Raw genomic sequence first — 27,559 nt, 5'->3', positions numbered from 1 at the left:
GACTGGCGGTTGTCATCCTTGGGGTAATACGGTGCTTTACTGAATCACAACCATGGATAATCCTGTGGACGAGAAGACGGCGTCGGAAGGACAATCTGCCATGGATGTGTCCTCCGAAGAGAAAGGATCAACGGAACAGTCTTCCCCCGAGACAAAATCCAGGAAGCCGCTCTCTTTCCATTTGGCCTTCCTGGGCCTGCTGTTCATGGTGTTCATCGTGTCGCTGGACACGACCACCCTGGCGGTGGCCATCCCCATCATCGCCCGCGATCTCGGAGGCACAACCCTGCAGTCCTTCTGGGCCAGCACCTGCTTTATGCTGGCTGTGTCCGTCGTGCAGCCCCTCTACTTGAGCGGCTCAGACGTACTCGGGCGCAAGATCCCACTGTACACCGCATACTTTCTTTTCATCGTCGGCTCGCTCGTCTTCGCCCTGGCCCCGAACATGGCCACTGTCATTGTCGGCCGCACTATTCAAGGGCTCGGGGGCAGCGGCCTTGACGTGCTAAACGAGGTTATCACCGCTGACATGACCACTATGAAAGAGCGCCCCAAGTATCTCGGCCTGCTGGCTATCCCCATGGCTGGCGGCGCCCTGCTTGGTCCCATTATCGGCTCGCTGTTCACCCAGTACGTGACCTGGCGCTGGATCGGCTGGATCAACCTGCCTCTCATCGGCGCGAGCTTCTTTCTCACCTTCTTCTTCCTGCGCCTGCGCCCCGTCGAGGGCACATTCCTGCAGAAACTTGGTCTCCTGGACCTGCTCGGCATGGCCCTGTTCGTTGCTGGCTGTGCCGCCTTCGTCCTCCCGCTCAGCTGGGCTGGGGCTCTCTACTCCTGGGGCTCCTGGCGGACTCTCCTCCCGCTGATCCTCGGCTTGGTCGTCCTGGCCCTCTTCGTCGTCTACGAGCGTGTTCCCGCGCAGCCCGTCCTGCCCTACCGGCTCTTCAAATCCGCCACCGCCATCACCACCTTTCTCGGTGGCTTCCTCCACGGCCTGGTCACCTATACCCTCAACACCTATCTCCCACTCTTCTACCAAGCCGCCTTCTACGATACCCCCCTGCACGCCTCCGTTACTCTGCTCCCCATGAATGTCATGTCCCTGTTCTTCAGCTGTGTCTCGCCAATTTCGGTCAGTTACCTCCGCAAGTACCGCGTGAACATCTGGACGGGCTGGGTGTTCCTCACGGTCGGGACGGGACTCCTTCACATCATCACCCCCGCCTCATCCGTGCCATTCCGTACGGGCCTCCCCATCGTGGTCTCCCTGGGAATCGGCGTTCTCTTTACCGTTCTCGTTCTCCCGGTGCAAGCCAGCGTTGCCAGCGTCGACGACACGGGGTTTGCTGCCGGCTTATTGGTCTTTTTCCGATTACTGGGCGGGTTAGTCGGTCTTGCGATCGGGTCGACAGTATTTAGCAGCGTTTTTGCAAAGTCGATTAAGGCGCTGGGAGCCCTGCCTAATAGCCTGGCCGCGCTAGAGAATAGTCAGGCCGCGGTGGGGTTTATTCCTCAGTTGAGGGATCTGAGGGGACAGGTGGGGAAGGAGGTCTTGGACCAGGTGACAGGAGTGTATAGTCATTCGTTCCACGTTATTTGGATTGTGTTGATTGTCTTTGCGGGGGTGGGATTAGTGGCGTCATGTTTTACGAAGGAGGTGAGTATGGAGAAGGAGGAGCTGGGCAGGCAGCGGTTTGAGGAGTAATCTATACAATCTCTGGTTACTATCGGGATACACATATTGCTTAGTTGAGGGAGCTGTTTGCGTGCTACCCTAGTACCTGATGCGGACAGGAAAAATCGGGGTAGGGTTGGAATGATGTGGATGCACTGCTGATTGGGTTTAGCCTGGGACAAGAGGAGTGTACTGGCCTAATAGATAACCAGATAGATGGCAATTGGTCAGATATAGGTACTTCCTCCTACTAGTCAGCTCCTATTTCTGTTTTGAATTAGTCTAATGCAGGAGCATCTCACCTGCATCTGACCATCTCCACCCCGACCCCGAACCCGACTCCGCAAGTTCGCGAGTCCGTCACCAAAAGTCTTCCCTCCCCTCCTCACCCCGACCTTTTCATCCCACACGCGCACACCATGTCGCTACTGCGCTCTAACGGGGTGCTCAGTTCCTGCGAACCATGCCGCAAATCCAAGATCCGATGCGACCACGCCGCCCCTTGCGGCCGATGCCGGCGCAGACGCAAGCCGGCCCTGTGCGTGTACCAACCGGCCCCGATGTCCAAGCATCCGAACAGAACGGATCGCAGCTCCACCGACTCCATCTCGTGCGGAAGTGGCAGCAAAATTGCTACCAGTAACAGTATCAGCAGTGCCTGGACGAGCCCGCTGCCTCCTCCCTCGCTAGTCACTCCGCCCTTGCCTCCGGGCCATCTCCGTGACGGCTACCTCGCCGATTGTAGTCACCGCAGCACCTCGACCCCCAGCACTGGCGTCTTCGGGCCCACCAGCTACCTGTCCGTGCTGCGCGACGATGTTGACGATGGCTCGTCTAGTATAGCCCTCTTTGCTAAATCCCTGCAGCAAAACACCAGCGCCATCATCGACGACAGCCAGATCCAGCTTGGCGCCGAGCTGCTCCTCATCCTGCTCGATGATTTTGCTTTATACGAATACATGGCCACAGCGCGGTTCGACCACTGCCAAGGCGATTTGTTTCCCCCATCTGCCCTGCGTCTGATACTGTCTTCCATCCGAACTATGCTGCACGGGGCCATTTCCGATCCCGCTAATCCGCTCCCTTCTCTACTTTTCCTCTCCCGAAGCATTTTTACTGCCTCCTCCAAACCATTAATCGTAGACCCTGCCATCACCCCCACGGAATATTTTTCCTCTATGCCGAACCGCTGGGAGATTATAGGGCTAGTCTTTGCGGTGATTGGTTCCAGCGCGTGTCTCCTCCCGCAACACGATCTGGCTGCGTATTCCCCACCGAACCGTCCCCCACTTGACAAAAAGGGTCTTGCAGCTGTCTGTGTGTCCGCGAGTGAAATCTGTCTTCGTTTTTTCGACTACACCGGTGTCATTTCTGAACAGCTGTGTTGGGCGACGCTGGAACATGCTTCGCTTCTTACCCTGCTCTATGGGGATTACGGTACCCCTTCCCTTCCGTTCCCTATTCACCCTCACTCTTCACACCTATCACCTAGTATCCACTAAGCAAATTTCCCTCTCGCCCTACTCTGCCCCCCCACCAATGCTAACAACGAAACAGACTACCGTCCCTACAAAACCCTCTCTGCACTCATAACCCTTCTCTTCACCTTGGGCTATCACCACCGTGATGTTACGTCGAAACTTCCTTTCTTCCGCGCGGAACACCGCAAACGCCTGGTCGTCGCCACCTACGCCATGGACAAAGGGCTCTCCACATTCTTAGGTCGTCCACCCCGCATGATCCGTCGGTATATCACCATCGACCCGCCACTGGACATAGCCTTCGCAGATATCATAGCCTCGCCAGAAGTTCTCGACGCCGCGATGACACGCCTAGATAATAATGGATGGAACGCAGAGGGGGCGTATACACGGGGATCATACGCGAGAGCATGCTTCATGATGGGAATTGTAAGGGAGGCAGTACTAGAGGTTTCTCTGGATTCGAACATCGTGGAAGGAAAGGGGTCAGAATTGGAGCAGAAAATCACGTGAGATGCCACCGCCGCCCCTTTTGCCCAAAGTACCTTTCCCTTTGTCTTCTTTCAGTGAAGAGTTGCAGAGGACTAATAAGAAAGAATGGTGGAAAAATCAACAGAGAGATATCCGCCCTCGCCACAAAAGCACGTCTTTCGCTCCCCTCATCGCTGTACCGTGTCAGCACGCCATCGGACTTCGACCGTTGCCCCGAAACAGCCAAAGTTTGCCTCTTCGTGCACATGGACTCACTTTATAATGAGTTCATTCTCCAGCGAATCTTAGTCCAGCGAACGGGCGCCAGCACAGAGAAATTGATTGCTGTCGCGCACGAGCTGTTGGACAATTTGTTGTTGTTGGTTGCCAATCGCGCTGTCGGTGGGGGGGATGGAAATTCTGTTGTTTGGATTGTATGTTCCCCTTCCTCTTCCTCTTCTCCCTCGTTGATCGAAGAACTTAGATCTCATCACTTGGCCTACCCCCCGCCGGTGTCCTGGCTGTTGAACTGCTGCATCAATCTCAGAACCCCAATCTCAATCATCAGTCAGCAGGGGGGTTTTCCCGCTCGGAAATCATCCAAAATCTGAGCCGCTTTGCTGCAGATCTTGAGTATGTGGTATCCAAGCAGGCGGGGAACTATGATGTTTGCCAGCAAGCGAAATCTGTGATTAGGCATATCCTTGATCGGGTTTTGGGGGGAAAGGGGCTTGTTGTGGAGGTGGGGGAGGAGGTGGAGGGTGGAAATGGGAGTGCAAACACCAGGGGAGATGTAGGTGGTGGAGGGGCGGCGCCAGAGTTTGTGGCACGGGATTGGATATCAGGGGATTTTAATGCGTGGATGGATGAGGATTCGGATTTGGTCAGGTGGTTGAATAGTTTCGAGTAGGTGATGTCTTCTGGTCAATGGGTTGTATTCAAAGGAAAGGGAATGAAGAAAGACCATGTATAATATATTAATGACCAGTTGGGATGTAGCATCGGATCAAATTTATCACTAAAGGTATACTATATATACTAGCTTCGAGATTAACTAACTTTTATCGCATTCTATATGTTCGAAGGCCATTGCTTAGAAGACTGGTCAGTTGCAATGCGCATGCAATATGGTTGTCTGGACACCAGGAACTTTATGCTTAATGGAAGCGTGTAGAAAATACTACTGTGACCATTAACCAATATTAATTCGAGCACGCGGGATGTTAATTTCTTTCAATGGCACTTGCTGCTAATTATGTTTATTCACAGACATCTTCTAAAAATTAACTCTTCACACTCCTACCGTTCCTGCCCCTTCGCATGTTGTTGTTATTTCCGCTAAAATTGTCCTCAAACGCGTCTTGTTAAATACTGCTCTGAGATATTCTTCTCAGTTAACCGTGGCATTTAGTTCTTCTCAAAAAATTATTGCTGCACCAAAATGGCTACCAGCGTTCCTAACCATCGCATAATTGAGAACAACTTTTGTGCTGAGGCTGCTTTTCTTGTCATTATATCGAGAGCGGTTTTGTTCGAAATCACCCTGCGAGCCTCTGAATTCTTCGGCACCTCTCTAGAAGTGCAGGTCAATGGGTGGCTGAAGAAAGTTAACGGAAGTGAAAAAGCCACGGAATTCGAAGAAGCCTCCAACGACAGCGAAAATTTCGAAGAATTCTGGGACTGGTTAGTCGTCCCATGCGCACAATACATTCGACGCAGTGCTCCAGAAATACAAGGACCTATTAGCCTACAAAGCTTTACCTTTCCTCGAGCTCACGCACTACAGTTGCTGCCAATTGATGAATTAATCACAGCAGTTCCCACTGTTACTAGACGCTTTTCCAAATCCACTCTTCCTACGATAAGCGCGTCAATTTCAGGCCTACCTCCTAGTGTCCCCAAAGTCAGCGCAGCCGATGTGCTCATTTACCAGGACCCAGATTGCGAATTCGACTATACCTGTGACATACCGCGACATGTCAAGGTAGCGGAACGCGGCCTATTGTTCAAATCTGCCAACAATATCAGTGCTTTCATTAATGAAGTGTCAGCGCTCAGCCGTGTTACCGAACTCGGCCTGTCAATCAATGTGTCGAAGCTCTATGCTATCGTGCTATCTGAGAATGGGAAGATACTCCTTGGCATATTGATTGATTGGCTTCCATTCGGGTCACGAAATCTCTGGAGCGATGAACTCATTCAGATGAAGGAATATCATGCCAAGTGGAATAGACAGATACTGGATATTGTGGAGGTCCTTCATTCCCACGATATCATATGGGGCGATGTGCATCCGGGAAATATCGTCATAGACTACGATTTGAATGCCTGGGTCGTTGATTTTGATGGTGGGTACCGGTCGGAGTTTGTCGACGGGAAATCAGCAGGGACGAATCAGGGAGATTTGGAGGGCATTCGTAATGCCTTTTGCAACTGGCTACCGCGATGGTACCTGGATTCTCAGTCGAATATGGACTGCGATGAAGATTGAATGTCGTATGATATGTCGGACCCTTCCACCTATACGAGCTGACTAGAACTTTCAAAGACAACTCGGTAGAGCTATGCTAGGAGTCATTGATCACCTGTCTGAAGCATAAATGGCGTGAAAAAATAATGGAAATTTGAATCGATTACGAGATATATCTGATAATCGTTAAGCTTTTGAGATATCATCGATCATAGTGAGCACCCTTCGCATTCCGAGCTAATGGACGTCAGTAAAGCCGAATGCCAAAATAAGGCAATGGCTTCGAGCACTTCGGGAGATGTATATGGATAGGAACAGCTGGATATCTTGGTCGCTGTAGCAATGCACGATTCAATCTCCGTTATAAAATTGCGCGAAATACCATACGACTCCAGGCGGTCCTCAACACGAGATTTCAGGCCGACATCAAATATCATGTCCGGGGGTTGAAAAGAAATGTCTTGCAGGAAACCGTTGACAACGTCTTCGTAATCTGTTTTGGAGATGTTACTTCCGGGAGATATCTTCTGGATATCAGCGACATCGTTTTGAGTGACTGCCTTCCAGAGAGCGGCAGTCAAGACCACAAGGATGAATACAAGGAGGGGCCAGAATAGGAAGTATATCCCATTTAACCAGAGACTCTTGTAAGGCCTCTGGATGAAAAGGAACGCGTTCGTGACGGAGTCCTGTCCTTGAAATTAGTCACTACACTCACAGTATGCTGAACGGACTTTCTGTACTCACCATTGTTCCGGTGAGTCAAAAGTGTGCTAAACATACAGATATCGCGCGAGCTATTACTACAATCAAGTGAGGACCTTACGGGATAATTTACCCTCATCAAATACCTTTTGACGGGGTCCTGGAAATACGAGCAACTCTCATCACATGAGAGTACTATCGCTTAATCGGATCTCGGATTTCAGCCTTGCGCGATTTTTAGCATTGCGTGTGATGGGCGTCTGATCGAAACATGAGTCATTGCTGATCCTGTGCATACGCTGAAGGTGTCATTCTGAACCACCAAAAAAGTACCTTCGACTGTATACATTATTTTAAGATTGCCGAGCTTTGTGGCATAATACCCGATATCTCCGGCCTCGGGGTGTGATTATACCCAACTGGTGCTGGTACATGATTAGTGTAACCTTGAATTATGAGTGAATTGCCAATGAAAAGTCAACAAAAAGTACCTTGGGGGAATTTAAAGGATGCAAGGCATCTTACTGGCGAAAAATAGCGCGACGGGCTTGTGTTACCCCGTTCCCCTCACCAGTAAAGTCTCAGACTCGTATTTCCCTGGAGTGATCTGCATTGATGCGTCTGGGCGGCTATCGGATCTCAACTGCCCTTAGCTTACTTCAACGGTTGATGCGTGTATCATCAGATAGGCACTCAAGGGGGGAATCTGGTGGGCCAAGAAAAAGCTCCCCGAGTAACTCTTCCATTTCGTCTTTGCGACGTCCACACATGTAACGCCTGACTCGCTGGACGGCAGAACGGATGCCATTATAGCCATGGGGTTAATTGGATATCAGACATAAAACAGGCTTAGCTGCAAGGAGAATGCATCAGTAGACACCAAGATGAATGGACAGTCAGTCCTAGGTATGTGCACAAACGGACTTCTCCGATAATCAGCTCCCACTGTAAGTAGCGCTTTGACTCAGGCATTGTTCGTGTGTGACGACATAGATTACTTCTTTCAGAATCGTAATGTCCATGCATTATCACACGGCCTTCCTGTACCATCACATCCATGTATTCTCCGAAACCTTCCTTTCAGACTTGTTTCCCAAGCGACGCAGACGTGCAACTCAGCTCACCATTGTAGTGCCTGTCCAAGGGGAAAGTAGAATACTATATATACGGCCCTTCAATTGACAATATGTTCCCCGAACTCTGAGTCGGGAGCATTGGACTTGTACACGTTTACTGGCTTTCATTGTTTTAATCATCATGACTTCTACTCCATACTTGCTTCAGCCAGTTTCAAACATCTGCTTGGCTATGCTGGACAAGCAGTTCAGTCATTATGTCTTTATTTCAGCCCTTGTTCTTTGCATTTTGATCGGGTACAAACTCTTCATTAAGAGAGATGATGCCCGCCTACCTACTGGACCAAGGCCTCTCCCGATTGTTGGCAACATTCATCAGATGTTGACTCAGCGCCCCATCGAAGTGGTGCACAAATGGCACCAAAACTATGGCACCATGGTGGCCTTCCGCTATGGCCAACAACTGGCCATCAGCATTGGCTCTTTTGATATTGCACAAGAACTGTTGGCCAAGCGAGGTGCTATCTACAGCTCACGTCCTCAATTTGCTATTGCGGCCCGCATGACCCGCGGAGTCAACTCGGCTATCATGCCATATGGCAAGGAATGGCAGAACCAGCACCGTATCATGAGCTCATTGCTAGACTCTACTACAGTCAATCGATATTGCCTCCTAGAAAACATGGAAAGCAAGCAAGCTCTCTCCGAACTCCTGGATAGCCATGAATTTGAGGCAATCATACGCCGCTATGCTGGTAGTATCGTTATGACACTTGGGTACGGCATCCGACTGGAAACAACTGACAACGATATCCCCGTCCAACTCCTAGCTCTCAAAAATCATCCCTTCGATGCCATCGGCAATAGCTATTACCGTGTGGTTGAGCTGTTCCCAGTCCTTGACAAGCTACCGGAATGCTTAGCACCTTGGAAGAGGTTCTCGGACAACGTGGAACAAGAAACCACCAAGTTCCATATGAAACATTTCGAGATCGGCAAGTCAGCGTCTACGTGGAACTGGGTCCAGAATGCCCTGAAAACAAAGGCGGGGTCGCAGATCGCGTCCACAGAACTTGCCTATGTGATAGGGACGCTTCAGCAAGCCGGCTTCGAAGCTATTCTTACCGTTCTACGCCTGATTATCAAAGCCATCGTGCTGCACCCGCAGTGCTTAAAGGAGGCCCAGCGAGAGCTAGATCGAGTTGTTGGGCCCGATCGGCTCCCTTCTTCTGAAGATATCCCTCAATTGCGATACATCAACGCTATCTTGAATGAGGCTATGCGCTGGCAGCCGCCGACTCCATTTGCAATTCCGCATGCAACTACGCAGGACGACGAATACATGGGATACCAGATACCAAGTGGTACAGTGATTATTCCCAACATCTGGGTCATGTCTTTCGATCCGAAGGTTTTCCCAGATCCGCATAATTTCAAGCCAGAGAGGTGGATCGACAACCCAGACCTTGAACACAGCCCGTTCGGCTTCGGTCGGAGGATTTGCCCTGGCAGGCATCTGGGCTGGAATAGCGTTTTCATTCTCATGGCACGACTCATGTGGGCGTACAATATTACTCACTCGTACAAAGGTGGGAAGAGAATTGAAATCGACCCGTGGGATATCAAATTGACGTTTACAGCAGCATCTAGGCCGTTCAAGGCCTCATTTGAAGTTCGAGAACCGAAGAAGCAGGAGATCATAGAGAGGGAGTGGGAGAATGCGACTAAGGATCCTGTTCAAATTTTGGAGGAAATCGGGCGAAAGACCGGGTGAGGTAAGAGGCTAGTGAAGCGTGGGGAAAAGGGAAGCCAAGCGGTTCGATGTATTGTGTTTCCTCGAGTGATAGTCACCGACCATTTCTTGTGTAATTGAATCCGGATGTTTTGATCGGAGCGAAGTATGATATCGCCAATGCACTGAAGGTAGCAAGGCTGTGTGTGACAATTTGGTCGGAACTACAACATATGTTCCGCTGCGTAGTAATAATGCCTTCTCTACTATAACTATCCGCGATATAACCTTTCTGATTCATAAATAGTAAAGAAAACGAATGCAAAAAACATACAACAGAAGGGATTCGCTGGTGGTCACCCACCCAACTACTAACCTCCCGGCGTGTGGCTTAAGTACGGCTGAGCGGACGGGAAGCCCTGTTTTCCACACCCTATGGTCGTATGTATCAGACTTAGAAGGTCTAGGGTATATATGCGCATCTTTTCTACATGAATTGGTTATACTACTCTGCCCTGCAATTTAATAACCAGACCCACCTTACACCTCGCGCAGTAATCAATATTGCTGGCCAAGATCAGAACCAAATAACACGAATATGTCACATCTTCAAATCGTATATTGGTAACTTCCTTTAGTGGAAATAATCTACCCTTTATGATGTCTTTATTTTGTCGTATTTAGGTCAAATGAGTGCAGCGCAACAATTGATTTCATCCTTTGTGTGGTATCGATTTGTCTCCGAAGCCGGTGATTGACAGGAGTCATTCGCCTGAAAATTCAAACCATTTGATAAGAAGGCAGTTTATCCAACATGCCTAAAAGCCACAAAGGGCTAAAATGATTTGTTCCAGCTGCTTACCCGGAATGGTATCCCCGCAATAAGCCACATATCCATCGCCCACCTTTGCTCCTACCACCGCAGCTTGTGTCTGGTCGACAGGTTCAGGCCGCGTCCGCTCCGTCATAGCACCTTTGACAGGAATGTAAATTTTCTCCTTGGGGCGAGCATTTTTGATGAATACTGCCTCCATGCTGTATAGTGTAGGGAGCGAGGTAGCCTCTGTTCCGGCTGGAAGGGTGCACTCAGGATTAAATTCAAATTTGGTTCGTTCTTCATCCCCTATAATCCACGGCAAACCTATTCTCACTCGGAAAAGGCTCCTGAAACGGTCCTTGGTCACGAAACCGGGGAAACAGAAGCCAAAAATGGCCAAACCTCCTCTGCGCATGTAATCCTCTAGCTCCTCAACGACGAGTCGGTTGACGGGTATAGTTACACCTTCATCAGCGACGATGACGACTTTGGGGTTGGCTTCCAGGCCACGCAATGCCTCGTCAATGGTTGTCGCACGCTTCACATTGGCGCATTCTCTTAGGCGTTTCAGAAGGGGTTCAACACGATCCCCAAGATAGTCTGTGGGTGCGATACATAGAAGAAGGATCTCTGGGCGCTTGGACTCCATGTTGCCTTGTGGTGTTGTATGAAAAGAGAGAGCCCAGCAGTAACAAAGATGATGGAGAACTGAGGGCAAAGTGGTTTCACAATGTATAGCGAGAAGCAGAGGACTTGATCAGGACTATATAGCAGAAGGTCCTGAAGGTGTTGTTGCAAGTGGCGATCTAGATGGGACTTCCTACGTGTGGCAGACCATTAGAACGGCAGTGACCGATATAGTGCTGTAATAGATGAGAAAAACTGGAAAGCTTAAGGACGTCATAAGCGCAATAGTTACTGTCATATTCACTGATAGTATTCATAATAAACTTAAATCTGCATAGATCTGGGCTCATATAAATCGTAATTTACCTTGCTAACACTGGCCATAGACAATAATCTCTAGACTAAATTCACTAACTGGCACTTGGGTGTAACATTATCCGAATAAACTTCACCAAACGATGCTAAGCCAAGCCCATAATATTAATGAATAACTAGGATCGGACTGATGACAAGTTGTAGAGTCATCACCCCTACCCAGCAATGAACCGCGGAGCCTGAGGCAACCCCCGACGCGGCATTAGAAAATAATCACACAAAGTGGTTTTTGAGCCTGGGTTCTCCTAGATATACCATTTCCTCATTGAGACTACCAGTGTACAGATCCACCGGTACATTCAATTTTCAGATGAGCTACTGCTAACTGCACATAAGCAGTAACATCTTGCACAATCCCTCCTCAACACTCTCGTTCCCGCAATAGATTAAATATCCTTTGCCTTGCTTCCTTCCAACTACCGCGGCTTGACCCTGTTCCTTAAGTCTTACCATGGAACTTCCCAGAGGAACAACAATTCGCTCGATAGGTGAAGCGTTCTTGATAAGATGTGCCTCCATATTATAGGAGCAGTTAGGAACCGTTCCGGCTGGGACAATGCAGTTTCCATTGAATCTACAAATGGTCTTGCAGCTGCCGTCATACTCCCAGGGTGTGCCAAATTTCCGACCAAAGAGATTGTTGAATTCTTCTCCAGAAATAGAGCTGGCAAAGTCCAGCGCGAATGTTACCAGTCCACCATCCTCAAGATAGGCCTTTAACCTTCTCGCTATGTCTTGGTTCTCTGGCTCGCTTATGCCCCCGTCTGTCACGATGATTTTCTTCAGGCTGTGATTCGCTAAATATGTGCGTGCAAGTGAGGCTGTTGGTAACCGTACTAAGTTGTATCGCCTACTCAATTCCCCAATGAGCGATTCGTAGTTGTCATCGAGGGTTTCGCTGTATACCAGACACAGGAGGGCGATGTCTCCACGGCCGTTGGACTCCATGATAGTCATGAAATAGGTTACTCAGTGGCACGTGATTTGGATATAATTGGTGACTAATGTAATGAGAAGAAGGTAGTAAGGTGTTCAATTGGTGAGTAGAAACGGGCATCTCTATGGGACCTTTATATACACCCGGGAGCTAATACAGTTTTGGAGATTTTATGGCAGACAATATTCATACGAGAAACCCATAAAACCAGTTTCCCTATGCGCCGATTGTTTGGGATGCGGGCTCTGCGATGGCAATGATGGCTCTGTCTTTGACATTCAGCCTTTGTTGGGGTTGTTTGACGCAGCGATGCGGCCATTTCTTTGTATAGATTGCCCGGAAGTTAGCCTGAGTTTGATCTCTTGTCCCTCCTACTTGTTTCACTGAACAATGAAAATGTGTTGGGGAATTTGCCCGACTTGTCTAGCTCGTTAAATCAACCTTTGACTAACGGTCCGTTCTGCAAGGACATGTACAACAGTACGCAGTCCACTGGTATCCGCAATTACATGCTGGTGCACTACCTATAAGTTGCGAGCACTAAATCCTGCAGCTGGGTATATAATTGACTACTAGAGATACGGAAGATAAGTGGTGAGGTCATCGATATTGATATTATGATTCCTCATATAACGAGGAGGTTATGTTATTTATTACTCCTGATCCCTAACTATCAGCCTACTGAGTACTACTACTGCATACCTCTGGTGCACTCACCTCGAAGGCATGTTTGGAGGGCACGGGTATACTATTCACTGCCCCATGCAAGACCAGCAATGAGCGCGATATTGATAATCTTGAACGACTAACAAGTCTTCCCAAGTGCTTTAATCGAAAACTGAATCGTATTATAATAATTCAGTCTTCAGGTTCGTTTCTACTTTACATCAAATTGTATGCTTTTTATTTCCCTTTAGCGAAATCGCTTTGGGTAGGATTTGCCTTACAGAGATGTTTATGTTTATAGTGTAGTTCGCTGCGCTGTTATAAGCACAAAGGAGAAGTACGGGGCTTACTGCAGGTTCAAATTCCGTTCTAGCTGGCGATTAGGCGTGCCATTCGTTTTCTGGGTTGGTTGGCCGCGGTCAGGCGTCCAATGCTGATTTGTGCGGGTGTGCGGGTGCAGACGTCATTCCCGAAATGATCATTTGCTGTCTCCCTTATATTCACGACTTTTCCATTTACTCCTGCTTCAATGTCTATTCGAATACTAGGATCGAAACCAAACGCCAAAAAGTATGAAGATCCTCATTGTGGGCGCAGGTCTTGGCGGCCTCGCGGCTGCGTACTGCTTTGCCAAGGACGGCCACCATGTCCAGGGAAGTAGACCACCCTTGAAGTTGTAATCCATCTAATGATAAACCTATGCAGGTCTTTGAGAGGCGAGAGAAATTGTCGCCAAAGGGGAGTGGACTGCTGATCCGTCCTGGCGCGTCTCGCATTCTTCAATCCTGGGGCCTTGGAAATGCCATTGAACAAGTCGCGGACAACTGTCTCCCGATCCTCATCCGAGACCTGAAGACCGGGAAAGACAAGATACGCACTTTGCCAGCATCTCTCACCAAATATCCAGATTGGGGCATTCATCGGCCCATTCTACAGGATATTCTCTACCAACATGCCGTGCACGCTGGGGCCGAGATTTTCTTCAACAGTTCCGTAGAAGACTTCTCAGATGAACCCGGCGTAAGTCCAAGCTTACAATTAAAAGGAGGGGAAACAATAGCTGGCGATCTCATTCTCATTGCTGACGGGATTCAATCACACCTGCGTACTAAAGTTTTATTTGACGTTTCCGCGGGCTGGTCGGTAAACCCACAAGTCAGCGGTTCGGTCTACTATGGCGTAACAGTGCCACAGAAAGAACTAGAATCGGATAGTGACGCCAGTTTATTGCTACAGGAATTCGATACATGTGTTTGGGCAGGCGATGAACGTTTTGTCATCGGTCGGAAGCCCAGAAAAATGGAATTCTGGAGCGGCTTGTTCGGCCTCAAACATGATGATGGCCATGCCAGCATGTGGAGCGAGGTATGCGTCTAGTCCTATGCGATCAATCCTTTATGATACGCTGAAAACTACCAAGGATGGAGATATCGCATTTGTGAGGCAGCGTTTTGAGGGGATATGCCCTCCACTTTCTGCAGTTCTCAAATTGGCAACTAAGTGCGACAGGTGGAAGATTGCCCAAATACCAAATCTTCCCCGCTGGACGAGTAGGACTGGCAGAACCATCCTATTGGGTGACTCCGCCCATGCAATGGAGCCCAATGCAGCACAGGTTAGCCTAACGTGGAGACTTTCAAGGATAACTGGAAATACTCCACCACTAGAGTCATACGCTAATTCTCTCTTGACAGGGCTTGTCGCAGATTATCGAGGATATTGGGGTATTGCACATATTGCTTTCGTCACTTCCTTACCTGAATGTCTCAGTGATAAGTAGATTCTGGGAAGATATTCGAAAGCCTCGTGTTGAACGCATCAAATCCTTTGCTGCTTGGAACACGCAAAGGTTTCTCGGGCACAAAGATCACGCGGCCTCGCATCAAAAATATGCTGATACCGACTGGGAGTCCATCAAAGATATCGAACCAGATCCTGCTGCAGATTTCAGAAGCCCTGCGTTTTTCAAGTGGGCCCACGACTATGATGTCTTTGAACAAGTGAGTCTGTGTCCCCTCGGCTCGAGTGCATTCCATGGCCGTAAATATAAGAAGAGAAAATAGAGATAATCAATTATATAGAACCGCTAACAAGGGAACAGACTAGAAAGTACTTGGAGAAAGTCGACACACCAAGCTCGCGATTGTAATGGTTTCATATAACATATGCGGGAAAAGAGTGGTTTCTTATCGATTAAAATTAGGAAAAAGCTGACTTTGACTTTTATGATAATTCACTTAGCTATACTCTTCATTACTATGTATTTGAATATCTGTATCATGGCCGAACCATACCTATCAATAAATATTACTCAAAATACAAGATGTTTAAAAGAACACCAAAGTGTCCACCCAATATAAAAGCAATATTCAGCGATTCAGCTGTAATCAGCTGCTGAGATAGTCGTTTTAGTGTCGATTCCACAAGTCCTAATAATATTGCTGTATTGCGAATGAACTTTTTGAGTGACTTTGAAATGGTTTCTATACCATCGTTCTATTAAGCAACAATAAGAATAGTAGACAACTAGATGGCGCGTTTCTTTCAACTTCTAGGCCCCTGCTTTTGGCCAATCAGCCTTGCGACGGTGGACTTGTTACTTGAATGGAATGAACGCGCACGGTTCGTGAAGGATTTACATTCATTTTTGGGACTAACATCAATCGTTCCTACGGCATCATGTGGGTGTATTTAAACAATTATGAGAAACAGACGTGAAAATCAAGGAACCGAACCGCCCTAATAAGCCAGATTAACAGTTTTGTTGACCTTACGTGCCTTCAAGGAACGACTTTCAACTACAGCAGATACGTAATTTCTGTTATAATTCTATCTGCTGGTTCGGTCACTCTGGCTTCAGAGCAGGGTCGACTCATTTCGAAGCCAGTAATCTCACATTGAGAGCAGCCAACACCACAAACACAATGAGAGAAAAAGCACCACCCCAAAAAGTCCACCACGCTCGAGCGTCCCTCCTGTCAAACCACAGCTGCTTCAGTGTGGTGGGCTCCTGGTTGTCCAGGTATGTTTTGAGGCGACGCAATCGAGGACCAAAGTACTCATAGTCTATGAAAGCCTCGTTTGAGTGGAGATCGTTTTGAAAGATAGACATTATCATAAACATAATGTCCTCTGGATAGTACGGAGCGAGGGCATGAATCTGCCGCATGGAGCTGGTTGTGAACTTGTGTTGATTGAAGAAGCTAGTATCCTTAATACTAGCAAAAGGGTTGGCAACGTTATAAGCGGCTTGAATGCTGGGGGGAAGCGAGCAGCGATGGAAGTTCTCCAGGATACGGGTTGTTGATGGCTTGGCCAGATCGACATCAAACGACTTGCTAGTGCCCTGTTCCATACCTGGCCGATGGCAACTCGGATCGATCTTCCTTCCCAGCCAAGTGATCTCGTTTGACTTGGTCGCTTCTTGCAGCAGTCGCAGTGCCGGTCGGGATGATGGTCTAAAAAGAAGGGCGTACGTCCGAGATAACTCAAGGTGCAAGGGCTCAATATAATCTCTTTTCACGAGATCTCGGCAATTGTAGAAGAATGTGGGATGAGCAAAGATCCTGAGCGCATTGCGGCCCGTGAATATCTTGAGATGATCATCCAGATTATCCGTCCATTCAATCCTCAAGCCGCCAAAGTCCTGCAGGTACTGAACCGTGAGTGTGTCGGGGGAGAAAGTCGGACCAGGGAACTCTTCAAGTGGAAGCTCCTTGAAATCCTCAATGCCCTTCATAGAGCTTCTGTGACATTTTTCCATGCCAAATATATTATGGATTGGCTCCCTTTGATATCTGGTATAGAAGGTGAGACAAAGCGCATCTCGAACTTCAAGGAACCGCGACGTAAAGTCCAACGCACCCAGGCAGTCGTAAACGAGATGGAACTGGTATCGCAAAACATCAGGATTATCAGCATTAGGCTGAGATAGAATACGCCGAGCATAACAGCGATGCAGCAGTTCCTGCAAAGTTGTGTCATTCGCACTCCAGTATCTGTCGTGGTGCACTGTTCGACCCACTTCAATGAGAACCTGGAGGGTTTGGTCGGCGCCGAAGTAGCGACAATCCACACAGGCTCCGTTGCGGCATTCCAGACCATCGTTTCGTCGGGCTTCCAAACGAGCCAGTATCAGCAGTAGGCGGGGTAGGCGTGAATATTCGAACGCCGCGCGTGATGGCTCCAGAGGACAATCAAATTGCTTACGCCGATATGCTTCAACGGCGAAGAGTGCTTCCAGAAGGTCGTCACGGTGTTTGGATAGGATATCTGCAGCAAAAAAGATATCCTCATTTTTATGCCATCCCAGAGAGTGATATATCTGGGGATATAGGTCAAAGGCCCACTGGTAAGCATTGTCAGTGGTTTCTATGTCAGCTGGAGGGGACGGCAAATCCTTCCAGAAGGCTGCAACAAGTTAGTATTGCTTCGGATTCACTATTTCTTCGAGATTCACCTAGTATTGAAGGGTGTTGTGGGGCAATACATACCTGTGTATTTCTCCCTATACGAGTCATTCTTTTCATCGATCTCCTCTTGTGACATGAGCTCCACAGGGTTCTCCTCTGGGATGTGCGTTGGCCGCCCGGCTGCAATTTCCTCGCTCAGCGCCTTCAGGACAGGGTCACTGTCCTTAGCGTTCTTTGATTTCAGTTGACATTCTCGTCGCTCACTTTCCTGGTGAAGCAATCTCACTAGGCTCTGTATCGATGCTGTCAAGTTCCGCATGGCAGCCAGGGTACTCTGATCCGAAGTGGTGGAGTGATCTTGTTCCGGCCTGGATTCATCCATGGTTGCTGATGGCGGTGATGGCAGTGGTAGTGAAGAAGACGATATGGAAACAGATATGTATGACTGGCGAAAGAAGGGGCAGATACAGGATATTTATGTTGCACAGAGATGGGAGGCCAGACGTAGCTGCCTATCGACGAGGGAGAAGGTGGGACGGGGATTGACTTGGTGGTTACAGTAGCCTCGCGGGAAGTTACCTCCTACTGTCAGCGCTGAAAGCTAATCTTAGAGTGAGAGAAGCTTATTGTAACATATGGCAGAGATCGTTGAAAACATCAAATTATTATCAGGGAGATGCCCAAAAAAAAGAAAAAGAAACATAACTGTGGCATAAGCCAGACAAAAGAAAACAAGATAGGTCGTGCCCGGGTTCGAACCGGGGTTGTCGGAACTCTGGAAACAACGAAGTCTTCAAAATCCGAAGGGATGACCACTACCCCACACAACCACATGTTGCCCGATTTTTGCCGGAACAACCTATCCATGGCTAGAACTGTGAAATGCGCAATGTTTTGTATCCACACGTTCCTGGGACATGCTTCAGACTAAATTGATATTAGTTTTGTTTCCTAGAAGGATGGGTATGAAGGCTAGATGACTGACACCGACCGTACCCTAAAGCTATTCGTGCTAGTATACTACCCCTTTTACTAGGCATCTTTTCTTTATGCACGACTTACATGACAAGAGACATTATGCGCAGCAACAGCAAACAACACAGTTTCAGTCAGAAAAATAATTCATCAGCCCATCAGCCACAAAACAAGAACACTATAACTAACGTCCATAGTATTAATCAAGCTGAGATACTGCAGGGTGAGCCTGACAAGGCCTCGGCAATCAAGTGACTCTCATCAGGTTAACTTGGCCCGAAGCGATCTCCATCCCCCTTGCATCGGGGTGTGCGGAACTCGCGTGCATGCGGCCAGCGATAATTATACAGGCGAATAAGCTTTCAGCACCTCTCGCTAACGGTACAATCTCACCTACCATTTCCTCAATTAGGCAAATTATCTTACATTAGAGTTCGTTCCTGTCAGCAAAACTAGCACATGTTTGCTACAGTAGCTTCGGCGATGCTTGGGACTTGTGCCCCCAACCGCAGACGGGACCAGGGCATCCCTGAAACTGCCACTTGGGGGCCAAAACATGGCGCAGGATATATTACTATCCTTGAAGCTCTTGGTTGCTCGCATCCTCTCACTCTCGACCTGACTACACATCATGGTCACCTTTTCCCCTACAATCATGAGTCTGATGTTGTGGTATGCTGTAGCTGGCCTGGCAACCCTAGGCCATGCTTCTCTCGAGAAACGCGCCACCGATGCCTCCGCATACTGCTCCGATTCATCAGGCACCTATAAGCTCTCGTCGATCGCGGCCCCAATCCAGGGCAGTGGAAGCCCAGGCTCGGAATCTACCTGGAAGCTAAGTATCGATGATACATCATCCGGTCACAAGCAGGAAATTACTGGGTTTGGGGCTGCTGTGACCGATGCGACCGTCACGTCTTTCAACACATTGTCGAGCTCGACCCTCCAACAGCTCCTCAATGAGCTGATGACCTCAGATGGTGCTAACTTCTCTCTCATGCGCCATACTATCGGCGCATCTGACCTGTCTGGTGATCCGGTCTACACTTACGACGATAATGGGAACGAAGCAGATCCCTCGCTCTCCGGCTTTGGCCTTGGCGACCGTGGCACTGCTATGGCGGAAATGTTGGCTACGATGGCATCCTTGCAGTCCGATCTGAAGGTACTCGGGTCCCCATGGAGTGCACCCGGATGGATGAAATTGAATGGTGTGATTGATGGCAATACGACCGATAATAACCTCAACGATGGCTACCTTACCAGTGGTGGTACGGGAAGCACCGGCTACTCCAGTGCATTCGCCCAGTACTTCGTGAAATACATCCAAGCATACGAAGCCTTGGGCGCTACGGTCGATGCTATTACTATTCAAAACGAACCCTTGAATAGTCAGTCTGGATACCCCACCATGTATGTTTACGACTATGAGTCTGCGCAGCTGATCCAAAAATACATTGGACCGGCTCTCGCCGACGCTGGACTAAGCACGGAAATCTGGGCTTACGACCACAATACTGGTAGGCATCTCATTCGCGACAATTCTCTTGACAAGTGCTAACAATCGATTTCCAGATCAGACATCGTACCCTCAGACTGTGCTTGATGAAGCAAGTGAATACGTCGACACTGTGGCCTGGCACTGTTATGCCAAGGATGTCGACTGGAGTGTTCTCAGCCAGTTCTACAGCGCCAACCCTGGGGTCAAGCAATACATGACCGAATGCTGGACACCAGCGTCCGGATCATGGCACCAGGCTGCTGATTTCACCATAGGTCCCCTGCAGAACTATGCGTCGGGGGTAATGGCATGGACTCTGGGCACGAACACTGATGATGGCCCGCATCTGACCACTGGTGGATGTGATACCTGCCAGGGCTTAGTCACCATCAACGACGACGACAGCTATACCCTCAATACTGCCTACTACATGATGGCACAGTTCAGCAAGTTCATGCCTCCTGGCGCGACCGTGTTGAACGGAACGGGAAGCTATACCTACTCGACTGACGAAGGCTTACAGTCGGTGGCTTCCTTGAACCCGGACGGAACGCGCACAGTTGTCATTGAAAATATGTTCAGTGATGATATTTATTTGACTCTATCGACGGAGAGCGGAGAGGAGTGGAGCGGAAATATCCCCAGTGAATCGGTGACTACTTGGGTTCTCCCGGCCTTGTCTTGATCAGCTTGTAATTATGTTCGCTTTGTGGAGCGTATATCTACCGGGTGAATTGATAAGATAATCTCGGGCGCAATGCTCTTCCATTCGTTATTAGACTGGGGTTTTGTGCCTCACGAAAAGGCTAGTAAGCGGGTGCCCCTTGAATAAATGAGTGCGGCAACGATCCCCCGAATGTGCTGAAACACCTGATTGCTTGCTTCCTCAGGCTACGTCTTGTAACTGGACACTGCTATTGCTATAGGAAAAGAACAATCGAAGATGAACGTGTTCATCTGATTCTAAATTTCAACTCTGTCTTATAGCAAGATGGGATCTTCCGGCTTATCAAACCCCATACTTGCATTATAAAGCTAGGTACAATCAAGTGGGCTGGTGTGTACTCAATAAGACCTAGGTACTCCGTTGCCCCTTCTAGTAACCACTCAACCACAGTCAATTCAAGCTTGGCGAGGAGCGGGAGATCCCTCAGCAGTGTGCAGATCTTGCTCCTTCACGCAGTTCAAGGGTGCCTCACGAAACTCCTCCGAAGCAGGAAGCTCCACCTGGTAGTTTCTCACCACTGCTGCGGCCAGCTGCCCATCCTCCGCATCAAAATCAATAACATGGCCACCCACAGTACGATCCGCGGACAGCAAATGCAAGTGAAATCCTGGGATGCTAAACCCACTGGTATACCTGGGTGACCAAAACCCGAATAGCGTGCCCTGTATACGTGTGCATTCCCGGATCTCCTGCCTTTTTGCCAGATCTAAAAGGCTTTCCCGTGGTTTGGACTGGGCCGGAATCACGCGAAAGACGACCCGTGAGAATGAGGCAACAAGTCGAATTGAGAGGAAGACGTTCTGCTCATCGGGAAATACAGGTAACAGGGAGTCAAACAGAGAAGTCATGGAGATGCACGGAACATGGCTGGTCAGCGTGGGCTGGAACCTGGTAGTCATTGCGAATGGGATGATGTCTGTGGCCTCGACAGGGCGTAGGGGTCCGTTCGCTGGGAAGTGATACGCTACCCCGTCGATGATCACCAACTCGCCATTAAGACCGCGGATGGTGCCGATACCATGGTCACCGTGTCTGAGGATGTTTTGCGCCGTCGTTCCATCTTGACAGATGCCGTTCATGAGAGCTCCTAGTACGGAGTATTGGTATATGCAGTTTGCCATGGCGGTACCTGGAGGAATAACGGATTTGGATTGAAGATAAACTACTGACGATACTTCTATTTTAAGGATTCGTCCCTGTTCAAAACAGATACGGTACACCTCAGTTTGCCTCTAGACTTTTTCAGGTACCAACACTGCCTCAATCAGGGAGCAATAGAAGATAACCCTCTCGAGATCAACTGATGCAACTGGCAAGCAACACGCAGCCCAAATATCTTGTACTACCATAAACACATACGAGAAGATCCTTTTTGATGATAACATTAGGAGTCTACTGCATGCTTGCAACCCGGTTATCAAGAAACTTCAAGATAGTCCCACACGCATCTGTCCTCATTCGGTAACTAAGTGACGTTTGTTGGCAGATAAGCTCCACCAAGAGCCGTACCTCAATCCCTTGCTTTGATTCCTGGGTTTAGCAGGAATGTATTCTTAACTTGACGACATCAAGTGAATGGCGATCACATGCGTATCCTCGTTCCTTGCTCGGAAGGTTTTCCGAGAGTAGCCCGTTCAACTAGGCTTTCGTCACATATTCGGAAGCATTCTGAAAGAAAGTTTATGATGGGATAATATCACTACCCTACCCAGCTAGTAGATGTTCTACCTCAGGGCGGAGCTGGGCGGCAGTATTCCATACTCGCTTTGTGGATTAGTGCAGCTGCTGTCTAACAACCTTTGAGTATATTCTAACATTTTTGAATATACTGGGTACTACTATCCATGGGTATTACTATTCTGGGCATCACTATTCATGCTTTTGCAGGGGGTTGTGTTACATGGTTAGGATTTAAAGTTCCTCCGAGAAGCCATGGGAGGCTAAGGTCTCACAACCGGCTTCCTGTGCAACACAAGCTCCCCCCCGGAAGAACTACTGTGAGGTTGAGATCTTCCCCTCCAAGAATGTCTTATCCTTGGACAAAGCTACTACTAGGCCTTCGGGAAGTTTCCCTGTACAAGGAAAATGGGCAGGGATCTTCGAGTGCAGGCATGGAACCATATCCATGTCATGCGTGTCCAAGCACAGGACCATTCCTTATCGCCATATGCTGGGAAGTCGCCATCGATGACGCGTCTTACAGTGACTGTCTACCGATAAAAGGAGGAAAGCTAGATAGAAGAGAAATATCCTAGACAAGTAACCTCGCCCTCCATCTTTAGTTGATAGATTTTTGATCTCTCGCCGCAAATGGATGGACGCGAATTTGTTGGACTTTCGGGGGGAGATGTTTTATGCGAGGTTCTTGAAAGAGAGGGCGTGAAGCATATCTGTATTTCCCCAATTCCGTTGATTACTTGACTGTACTGTCGCTGAAAATTACAGTTGGCTACCCCGGCGGCGCGTCTCTCCCGTTAGTGGACAGCCTCTACCGAGCCCAAAAATTTGATTTCATACTTGCACATCATGAGCAGGGAGCGGGGCATATGGCAGAAGGCTACTACCGAACCAGCAAAAGGCCCGGCGTGGTTATGGTGACTTCGGGGCCCGGGAGTTCGAATACCGTTACCCCTATGCTAGATGCCCTGCTCGATGGTACGGCCATTGTAGTGATCTGTGGCCAAGTGCCCACAGCTGCCAAGGGCAAGGGAGCTTTCCAGGAAATTAACATTGATGAACTCGCACGTACGTGTACGAAGTGGTCAACATCTGTACAGAGAGTGTGGGAATTGCCTATGATTGTTCGCTCAGCGTTTCAACGTGCAGTGGAAGGCCGTCCTGGCCCAGTACTTATTTCAGTCCCGAAAGACATTGCTCAAGTAACGTTCGACGAGGAAGCTTTAGAAGCCTACAGGAACTTGAAAGATGAATGTCTGGCACCAAGTCCCGATTCTCCCAGCAATAATACCGCAAACCTCTTGCAAGAACTAGATCACGTTGCGGACATGATCAATGATTCTCGACGTCCAATCATATGCGCTGGGAATGGTGCCCTTGCCACTCAAGAAGGCGTGACGCTGCTGCGAAAGATGGTCGAAAACTATCGCATTCCTGCAGCTACCACGCTCCATGGGCTAGGGTGCTTTGACCACGACGACCCACTCTCTCTAGGAATGTTCGGGACCTATGGGACGGCGTGTGCCAACCATGCGATCCAGAACGCTGATCTCATCCTCGTAATGGGTGCCAGACTGGACGAGCGTGCGGTTGGCAAAGCATCTGGTTTTGCACCCTACGCTCGCGAGAAAGCCAAAGACGGCAAAGGAGGGATCATCCATTTTGATATTAGTCCTCACTTTTTGGGGAAATTTGTTACTCCCACTCGCGTCATCCTCGGAGACCTCTCAAACACGGTGGGCGCGCTCCTCGCGCGATTAAGAAGGACAGAGCGCGCAGAATGGCTAGGCCTAATACAGCAGCTGAAGGAAGAGTATCCTCTTCCACCCATACTATCCGACCACAAGAACCCTCGGCCCCTTCCTCAGGAAGTCGTCACTGAGCTGAATCGCCAGACGGCTTCATTGCAATATTTAGTAACACTCACTACTGGCGTCGGCCAACACCAGATGTGGGCGGCCAAGCAATACGACTGGAAGCATGGTCGCTTTCTGGTCACGTCTGGTGGCCTCGGGACAATGGGCTATGGACTCCCAGCCGCTATCGGGTCGAAGACTGCCCGGCCTAACAATGAAGTAATCTGTATAGATGGAGATGCCTCCTTCTGTATGACGATGGCAGAACTGTTGACTGCATCACAGCATGGCGTCACTGTCAAAGTTATCATACTCAACAACCAAGAACAGGGGATGATTACCCAGCTCCAACGCGAAAGTTACGGAGGGAGGACCTGCTACGCCCGGCAAGACAACCCCGACTTCGTTCGACTCGCGCGCAGCATGAACTGTCAGGGAAAACGCTGCTTCTTCAAAGAGGACTTGCCCGAGTGCATTGATTGGCTTCTACGCTGTGATGGAGTTGCTCTGCTCGACGTGCTAATCGCGGAGACAGAAATGGTCCCCATTGTCCCCAGTGGCCAATCATTAGACTGCATGAAGTTTCAGTAAGAGCTTAGAACTATAGACAAGATCTGTCTTTTCCAGTATACCGAGTTCAATGTATGAATAACTCTCCATTTTTGAATCACCAGAAGCTTTGTTATTAAGCGTGTTTTAAATTAGCCTGTCTTCTAGAACATTGCTCGTTTTAGAGAAAAGTCTAAACCTTATTATTTCTTCACTATTTTCCAGACTTGACCATTCAGCCAACAGTAAATTAGTGGGGCGCCTGTTGTTACAGCTTACAACTCTCCTTGACTCGAGAAGCTTAATCGTCTTTGCTCTACTAGTTGCTTTGTGTGAGTTTTGTGATGTTGCCTGGAATGTTTATCCCACTCTTGAACAACAGACATACAAGGCAGTCTCAAGGCTTGTTCGACGATACGACCATAAAACCCCTTCACCGATTACAGTACTGTTTCCAGAAAGTGCGTCCCCTGCCACGTTCTGGCGGCGCACCGTTCTGGACTGTGCTGATGCAAGGGGAAAGGGATTAGAGGAGTCCACGGGATATCATTTCCGAGGCTAACCCGGAGTTCACCCGCTAGTGCCCTGCAAGTCGCCGACGCCGGCGTCACTAGGGCCAAAAATCCTCACCAGTCAGCCTCTTCTGCTTGATTAAGAGCACCCCGCTTGTACTGAATATTACACATTTCCAAACTTATATCCAAAGCAAAATAGGTGTGGAATTCTCGGTTGACGGTCCGAATGCTACCAATTCACAACTTCCCCTGGTGCAGGTGGTTCCCTGGCATGACTATTTCGCGTCTGATGGGTGACTTCAATCTGGTTCGAGACCATGATAGCACCAGCTGTGGGGCCTTCATGTGGTTCCAGCGTCTGCAGTTTAATGTCCTGCATCATCCGTTCTTCACTTTCGGTGAACGTCAAGCCGACAGTAATCGGATCCCGGCTGCTGGTGCCTCCTCGGCCTCGTTTCCGAGTCGTCCCGCCACCGGTGTTCTGGAATCCTCCTGACGGGAGCTGGTAGGTTCGCTGAGATGATTGGAAGGCGCTGCCAAAGCCCCGGGCTAGCCAGGTTCGGAACAGGTGGAAAATCATAGGGAGATTCGTTGTGATCACGGCGACAAATGTCTCTCGTGTGCCCCATTCGTCTGCTATTGATGCTCCATTATTGGGTTCCTGTGATAGAAATGAGCCGCGGCTTTGCATGTATGTCGAGCGAAGGGATGCTGCCAATGCCTTACCACCAACAGAAAGACACTCTTGATTGTCGCACACACCAGAATGAAGATCCCCGCGCCAAGTACTATTGTCACCGCAATCTTTTTCATGAGCTTTAGGCTGGATTTCCAAAGCATGGGAATTGGTATCAAAACGAGATATGGATCTGTGGCGAGATTTGCAGCAAAAGTCGCGGCGATCACCGGTTTGGAAATAGCAGGTTGACAGGAATCTAGTAGAGAAGCCATGAGCGAACATCCGGATCTAGGATCTCGGGGCGCGAACTTACTGCCGGGGTCAGGATAGATCTGCCAATTCTTGTTGAAGGGCCGGCATGCCGCCAGAATTGTGATCATGCAGGCAATGAAGCTCCCGATAACGAGGGCGAATCCTATCCATATTGGCACGCGATAGCGACGGCCGAGACCGTCCTGTAGAGGGGTCAGTTATCATCTCAATCATGGCTGATCATCAATTGCCTTACCATAAGTCGCGTATAGAACACTAGCATCGACAACTTGAGCGAGCTTATCAACGCTGTATATGTGGCCCAACCGGCAATTTGTATCTTGGAACCAATTATCCTGTTGGCCACTTCTGTCAACGTCCAGTTACTTAATCGGTACGAAATTGCTGACCTTTCTCGATATTCTGAACTGTCTGGAGCCAGTGCAGCTCTCTGGGCCTCTGTCATGCTGTTGTTTGCGAGACCGTGGGCTGCATTTCCGACACTATACGCCAATGCCACTTGCGCTGTGTAAAATACCTACGGAAAGCGAGTGTATTAGCATTGTTTCGAATAAGAAAAACAGTCAGCTTTGAAGGTGCCTACAATAGCAACCCATATCAAAATATCGTCAAGGCGCAATCTTCTCCAGCCCAGATCTTTGCATTGTGAGTATGTCCTAAGTAGCGTCACCACACAGCCGATCCCGTAGAGGGTCCATAGCTGGACATTGCTGTTGTAGGCTGCTTCTGATGCCTCATCCCTCGAATCAATGACTGTCCACATATCTTGAGGCGGACTCCGCCCTGCAATGCAGGCAGGCGTAGTTGCAATGTCCGGAACAGTTCACGCCTCTTACCACCCCGACCGAAAATGCAGCGAGACCTCCTGTAGCCCAGGCACAAAGCTGAGTTCTGCAGCCATTGAAAATTTCTACTCCCACAAAGGAGAGCCTTGGCAGCGAAAGTAAGGTTTGCCAGGCTTCCTTCGTACTCCGAACATGCTCGCTGCCCAATTGACATCAAGAGACTCCAGGGGGTATGGTTTCTTGAACGGCGACCGGCCGATTCTTTTTTAATAAGTTGGGGCGTGAATATATTGACCCTGCTCCACCCCAGAGTCTATTTGGGTCCACCCGTAAGCCCTAGAGAGAGTTAGTCCCTCCGAGCTTCCAGCTTTCCCGCGATCCCCCGATGCTGCCTCGACCCACATATTACCCTCACGTACTCAATCGAACACCGAACAGATTGGACGGGATGGACCGACCGGTTCCCCAAGCGAGCGCTGATGGCCCGGGAGACTACACAAGGACCGCACGCGGCGCTCTTTGGTGCTGCATAACTCGTGATCGGAAAATCGCAAAACAGCGATCGAGTGGAGCTA

At 49.1% G+C, this 27,559-nt stretch overlaps 12 protein-coding genes and 1 non-coding gene across 13 annotated transcripts; 6 read left to right on the top strand and 7 right to left on the bottom strand.

The window, feature by feature from the left end:
• Positions 1-52: 52 nt before the first annotated feature.
• Positions 53-4,647, top strand: BO88DRAFT_443468 (efflux pump antibiotic resistance protein; the record flags this gene model as incomplete). Its single annotated transcript, XM_025710023.1, has 6 exons — positions 53-1,704; positions 1,864-1,867; positions 1,960-3,115; positions 3,236-3,668; positions 3,776-4,064; positions 4,115-4,647. The coding sequence occupies 6 exons, from the start codon at positions 53-55 to the stop codon at positions 4,538-4,540; spliced, it is 3,960 nt and encodes a 1,319-aa protein (XP_025563202.1). The 3' UTR covers positions 4,541-4,647.
• Positions 4,648-5,071: 424 nt separating this feature from the next.
• On the top strand, positions 5,072-6,121 carry BO88DRAFT_425098 (uncharacterized protein; the record flags this gene model as incomplete). The annotated part of the gene is made up of 1 exon (XM_025708801.1): positions 5,072-6,121. The coding sequence occupies one exon, from the start codon at positions 5,072-5,074 to the stop codon at positions 6,119-6,121; it is 1,050 nt and encodes a 349-aa protein (XP_025563201.1).
• Positions 6,122-6,309: 188 nt separating this feature from the next.
• On the bottom strand, positions 6,310-6,850 carry BO88DRAFT_414638 (uncharacterized protein; the record flags this gene model as incomplete). The annotated part of the gene is made up of 2 exons (XM_025708177.1): positions 6,310-6,789; positions 6,848-6,850. The coding sequence occupies 2 exons, from the start codon at positions 6,848-6,850 to the stop codon at positions 6,310-6,312; spliced, it is 483 nt and encodes a 160-aa protein (XP_025563200.1).
• Positions 6,851-8,062: 1,212 nt separating this feature from the next.
• Positions 8,063-9,655, top strand: BO88DRAFT_339286 (cytochrome P450; the record flags this gene model as incomplete). Its single annotated transcript, XM_025703020.1, has 1 exon — positions 8,063-9,655. One exon carries the CDS (start codon positions 8,063-8,065, stop codon positions 9,653-9,655), a length of 1,593 nt encoding a protein of 530 aa, XP_025563199.1.
• Positions 9,656-10,431: 776 nt separating this feature from the next.
• Positions 10,432-11,079, bottom strand: BO88DRAFT_414636 (transcription factor Rba50; the record flags this gene model as incomplete). Its single annotated transcript, XM_025708176.1, has 1 exon — positions 10,432-11,079. The coding sequence occupies one exon, from the start codon at positions 11,077-11,079 to the stop codon at positions 10,432-10,434; it is 648 nt and encodes a 215-aa protein (XP_025563198.1).
• Positions 11,080-11,753: 674 nt separating this feature from the next.
• On the bottom strand, positions 11,754-12,380 carry BO88DRAFT_425095 (uncharacterized protein; the record flags this gene model as incomplete). The annotated part of the gene is made up of 1 exon (XM_025708800.1): positions 11,754-12,380. The coding sequence occupies one exon, from the start codon at positions 12,378-12,380 to the stop codon at positions 11,754-11,756; it is 627 nt and encodes a 208-aa protein (XP_025563197.1).
• Positions 12,381-13,584: 1,204 nt separating this feature from the next.
• Positions 13,585-15,277, top strand: BO88DRAFT_404480 (FAD-dependent oxidoreductase). The gene is made up of 5 exons (XM_025706629.1): positions 13,585-13,688; positions 13,741-14,400; positions 14,456-14,650; positions 14,730-15,035; positions 15,137-15,277. Exons 1-5 carry the CDS (start codon positions 13,608-13,610, stop codon positions 15,182-15,184), a joined length of 1,290 nt encoding a protein of 429 aa, XP_025563196.1. The 5' UTR covers positions 13,585-13,607; the 3' UTR covers positions 15,185-15,277.
• Positions 15,278-15,907: 630 nt separating this feature from the next.
• Positions 15,908-17,829, bottom strand: BO88DRAFT_387452 (uncharacterized protein; the record flags this gene model as incomplete). Its single annotated transcript, XM_025704819.1, has 2 exons — positions 15,908-17,445; positions 17,529-17,829. 2 exons carry the CDS (start codon positions 17,827-17,829, stop codon positions 15,908-15,910), a joined length of 1,839 nt encoding a protein of 612 aa, XP_025563195.1.
• A 356-nt stretch (positions 17,830-18,185) lies between these two features.
• Positions 18,186-18,277, bottom strand: BO88DRAFT_t133. The gene has a single exon. It is a non-coding gene; the product is annotated as a tRNA-Gln (tRNA).
• A 773-nt stretch (positions 18,278-19,050) lies between these two features.
• BO88DRAFT_487577 (glycoside hydrolase family 30 protein) lies at positions 19,051-20,844 on the top strand (the record flags this gene model as incomplete). Its single annotated transcript, XM_025712553.1, has 2 exons — positions 19,051-19,942; positions 19,998-20,844. 2 exons carry the CDS (start codon positions 19,054-19,056, stop codon positions 20,606-20,608), a joined length of 1,500 nt encoding a protein of 499 aa, XP_025563194.1. The 3' UTR covers positions 20,609-20,844.
• A 201-nt stretch (positions 20,845-21,045) lies between these two features.
• On the bottom strand, positions 21,046-21,771 carry BO88DRAFT_339487 (acetolactate decarboxylase; the record flags this gene model as incomplete). The annotated part of the gene is made up of 1 exon (XM_025703030.1): positions 21,046-21,771. One exon carries the CDS (start codon positions 21,769-21,771, stop codon positions 21,046-21,048), a length of 726 nt encoding a protein of 241 aa, XP_025563193.1.
• Positions 21,772-22,694: 923 nt separating this feature from the next.
• On the top strand, positions 22,695-24,774 carry BO88DRAFT_461663 (thiamine pyrophosphate-binding protein; the record flags this gene model as incomplete). The annotated part of the gene is made up of 2 exons (XM_025711173.1): positions 22,695-23,042; positions 23,096-24,774. The coding sequence occupies exons 1-2, from the start codon at positions 22,961-22,963 to the stop codon at positions 24,772-24,774; spliced, it is 1,761 nt and encodes a 586-aa protein (XP_025563192.1). The 5' UTR covers positions 22,695-22,960.
• Positions 24,775-25,182: 408 nt separating this feature from the next.
• On the bottom strand, positions 25,183-27,224 carry BO88DRAFT_387446 (uncharacterized protein). The gene is made up of 6 exons (XM_025704818.1): positions 26,783-27,224; positions 26,589-26,716; positions 26,435-26,534; positions 26,240-26,381; positions 25,974-26,182; positions 25,183-25,908 (listed from the first exon to the last, which is right to left on the bottom strand). Exons 1-6 carry the CDS (start codon positions 26,960-26,962, stop codon positions 25,477-25,479), a joined length of 1,191 nt encoding a protein of 396 aa, XP_025563191.1. The 5' UTR covers positions 26,963-27,224; the 3' UTR covers positions 25,183-25,476.
• Positions 27,225-27,559: the final 335 nt, after the last annotated feature.

Source organism: Aspergillus vadensis (genome assembly GCF_003184925.1).
Source record: "Aspergillus vadensis CBS 113365 unplaced genomic scaffold BO88scaffold_10, whole genome shotgun sequence".
NCBI lineage: Eukaryota > Fungi > Ascomycota > Eurotiomycetes > Eurotiales > Aspergillaceae > Aspergillus > Aspergillus vadensis.
The sequence above is the reverse complement of the archived record's forward strand: the minus strand, read 5'-3'. Positions and strand labels throughout refer to the sequence as shown.

Coding starts and splice junctions, on each gene's coding strand:
- BO88DRAFT_404480 (XM_025706629.1), top strand. CDS start 13,608: ATGAAGATCCTCATTGTGGGCGCAGGTCTTGGCGGCCTCGCGGCTGCG. Junction 13,689..13,740: donor AGGACGGCCACCATGTCCAG/GGAAGTAGACCA, acceptor AAACCTATGCAG/GTCTTTGAGAGGCGAGAGAA. Junction 15,036..15,136: donor ACTATGATGTCTTTGAACAA/GTGAGTCTGTGT, acceptor ACAAGGGAACAG/ACTAGAAAGTACTTGGAGAA.
- BO88DRAFT_387446 (XM_025704818.1), bottom strand. CDS start 26,962: ATGTGGACAGTCATTGATTCGAGGGATGAGGCATCAGAAGCAGCCTAC. Junction 26,382..26,434: donor TGTTCTATACGCGACTTATG/GTAAGGCAATTG, acceptor ACCCCTCTACAG/GACGGTCTCGGCCGTCGCTA. Junction 25,909..25,973: donor AGAGTGTCTTTCTGTTGGTG/GTAAGGCATTGG, acceptor TTTCTATCACAG/GAACCCAATAATGGAGCATC.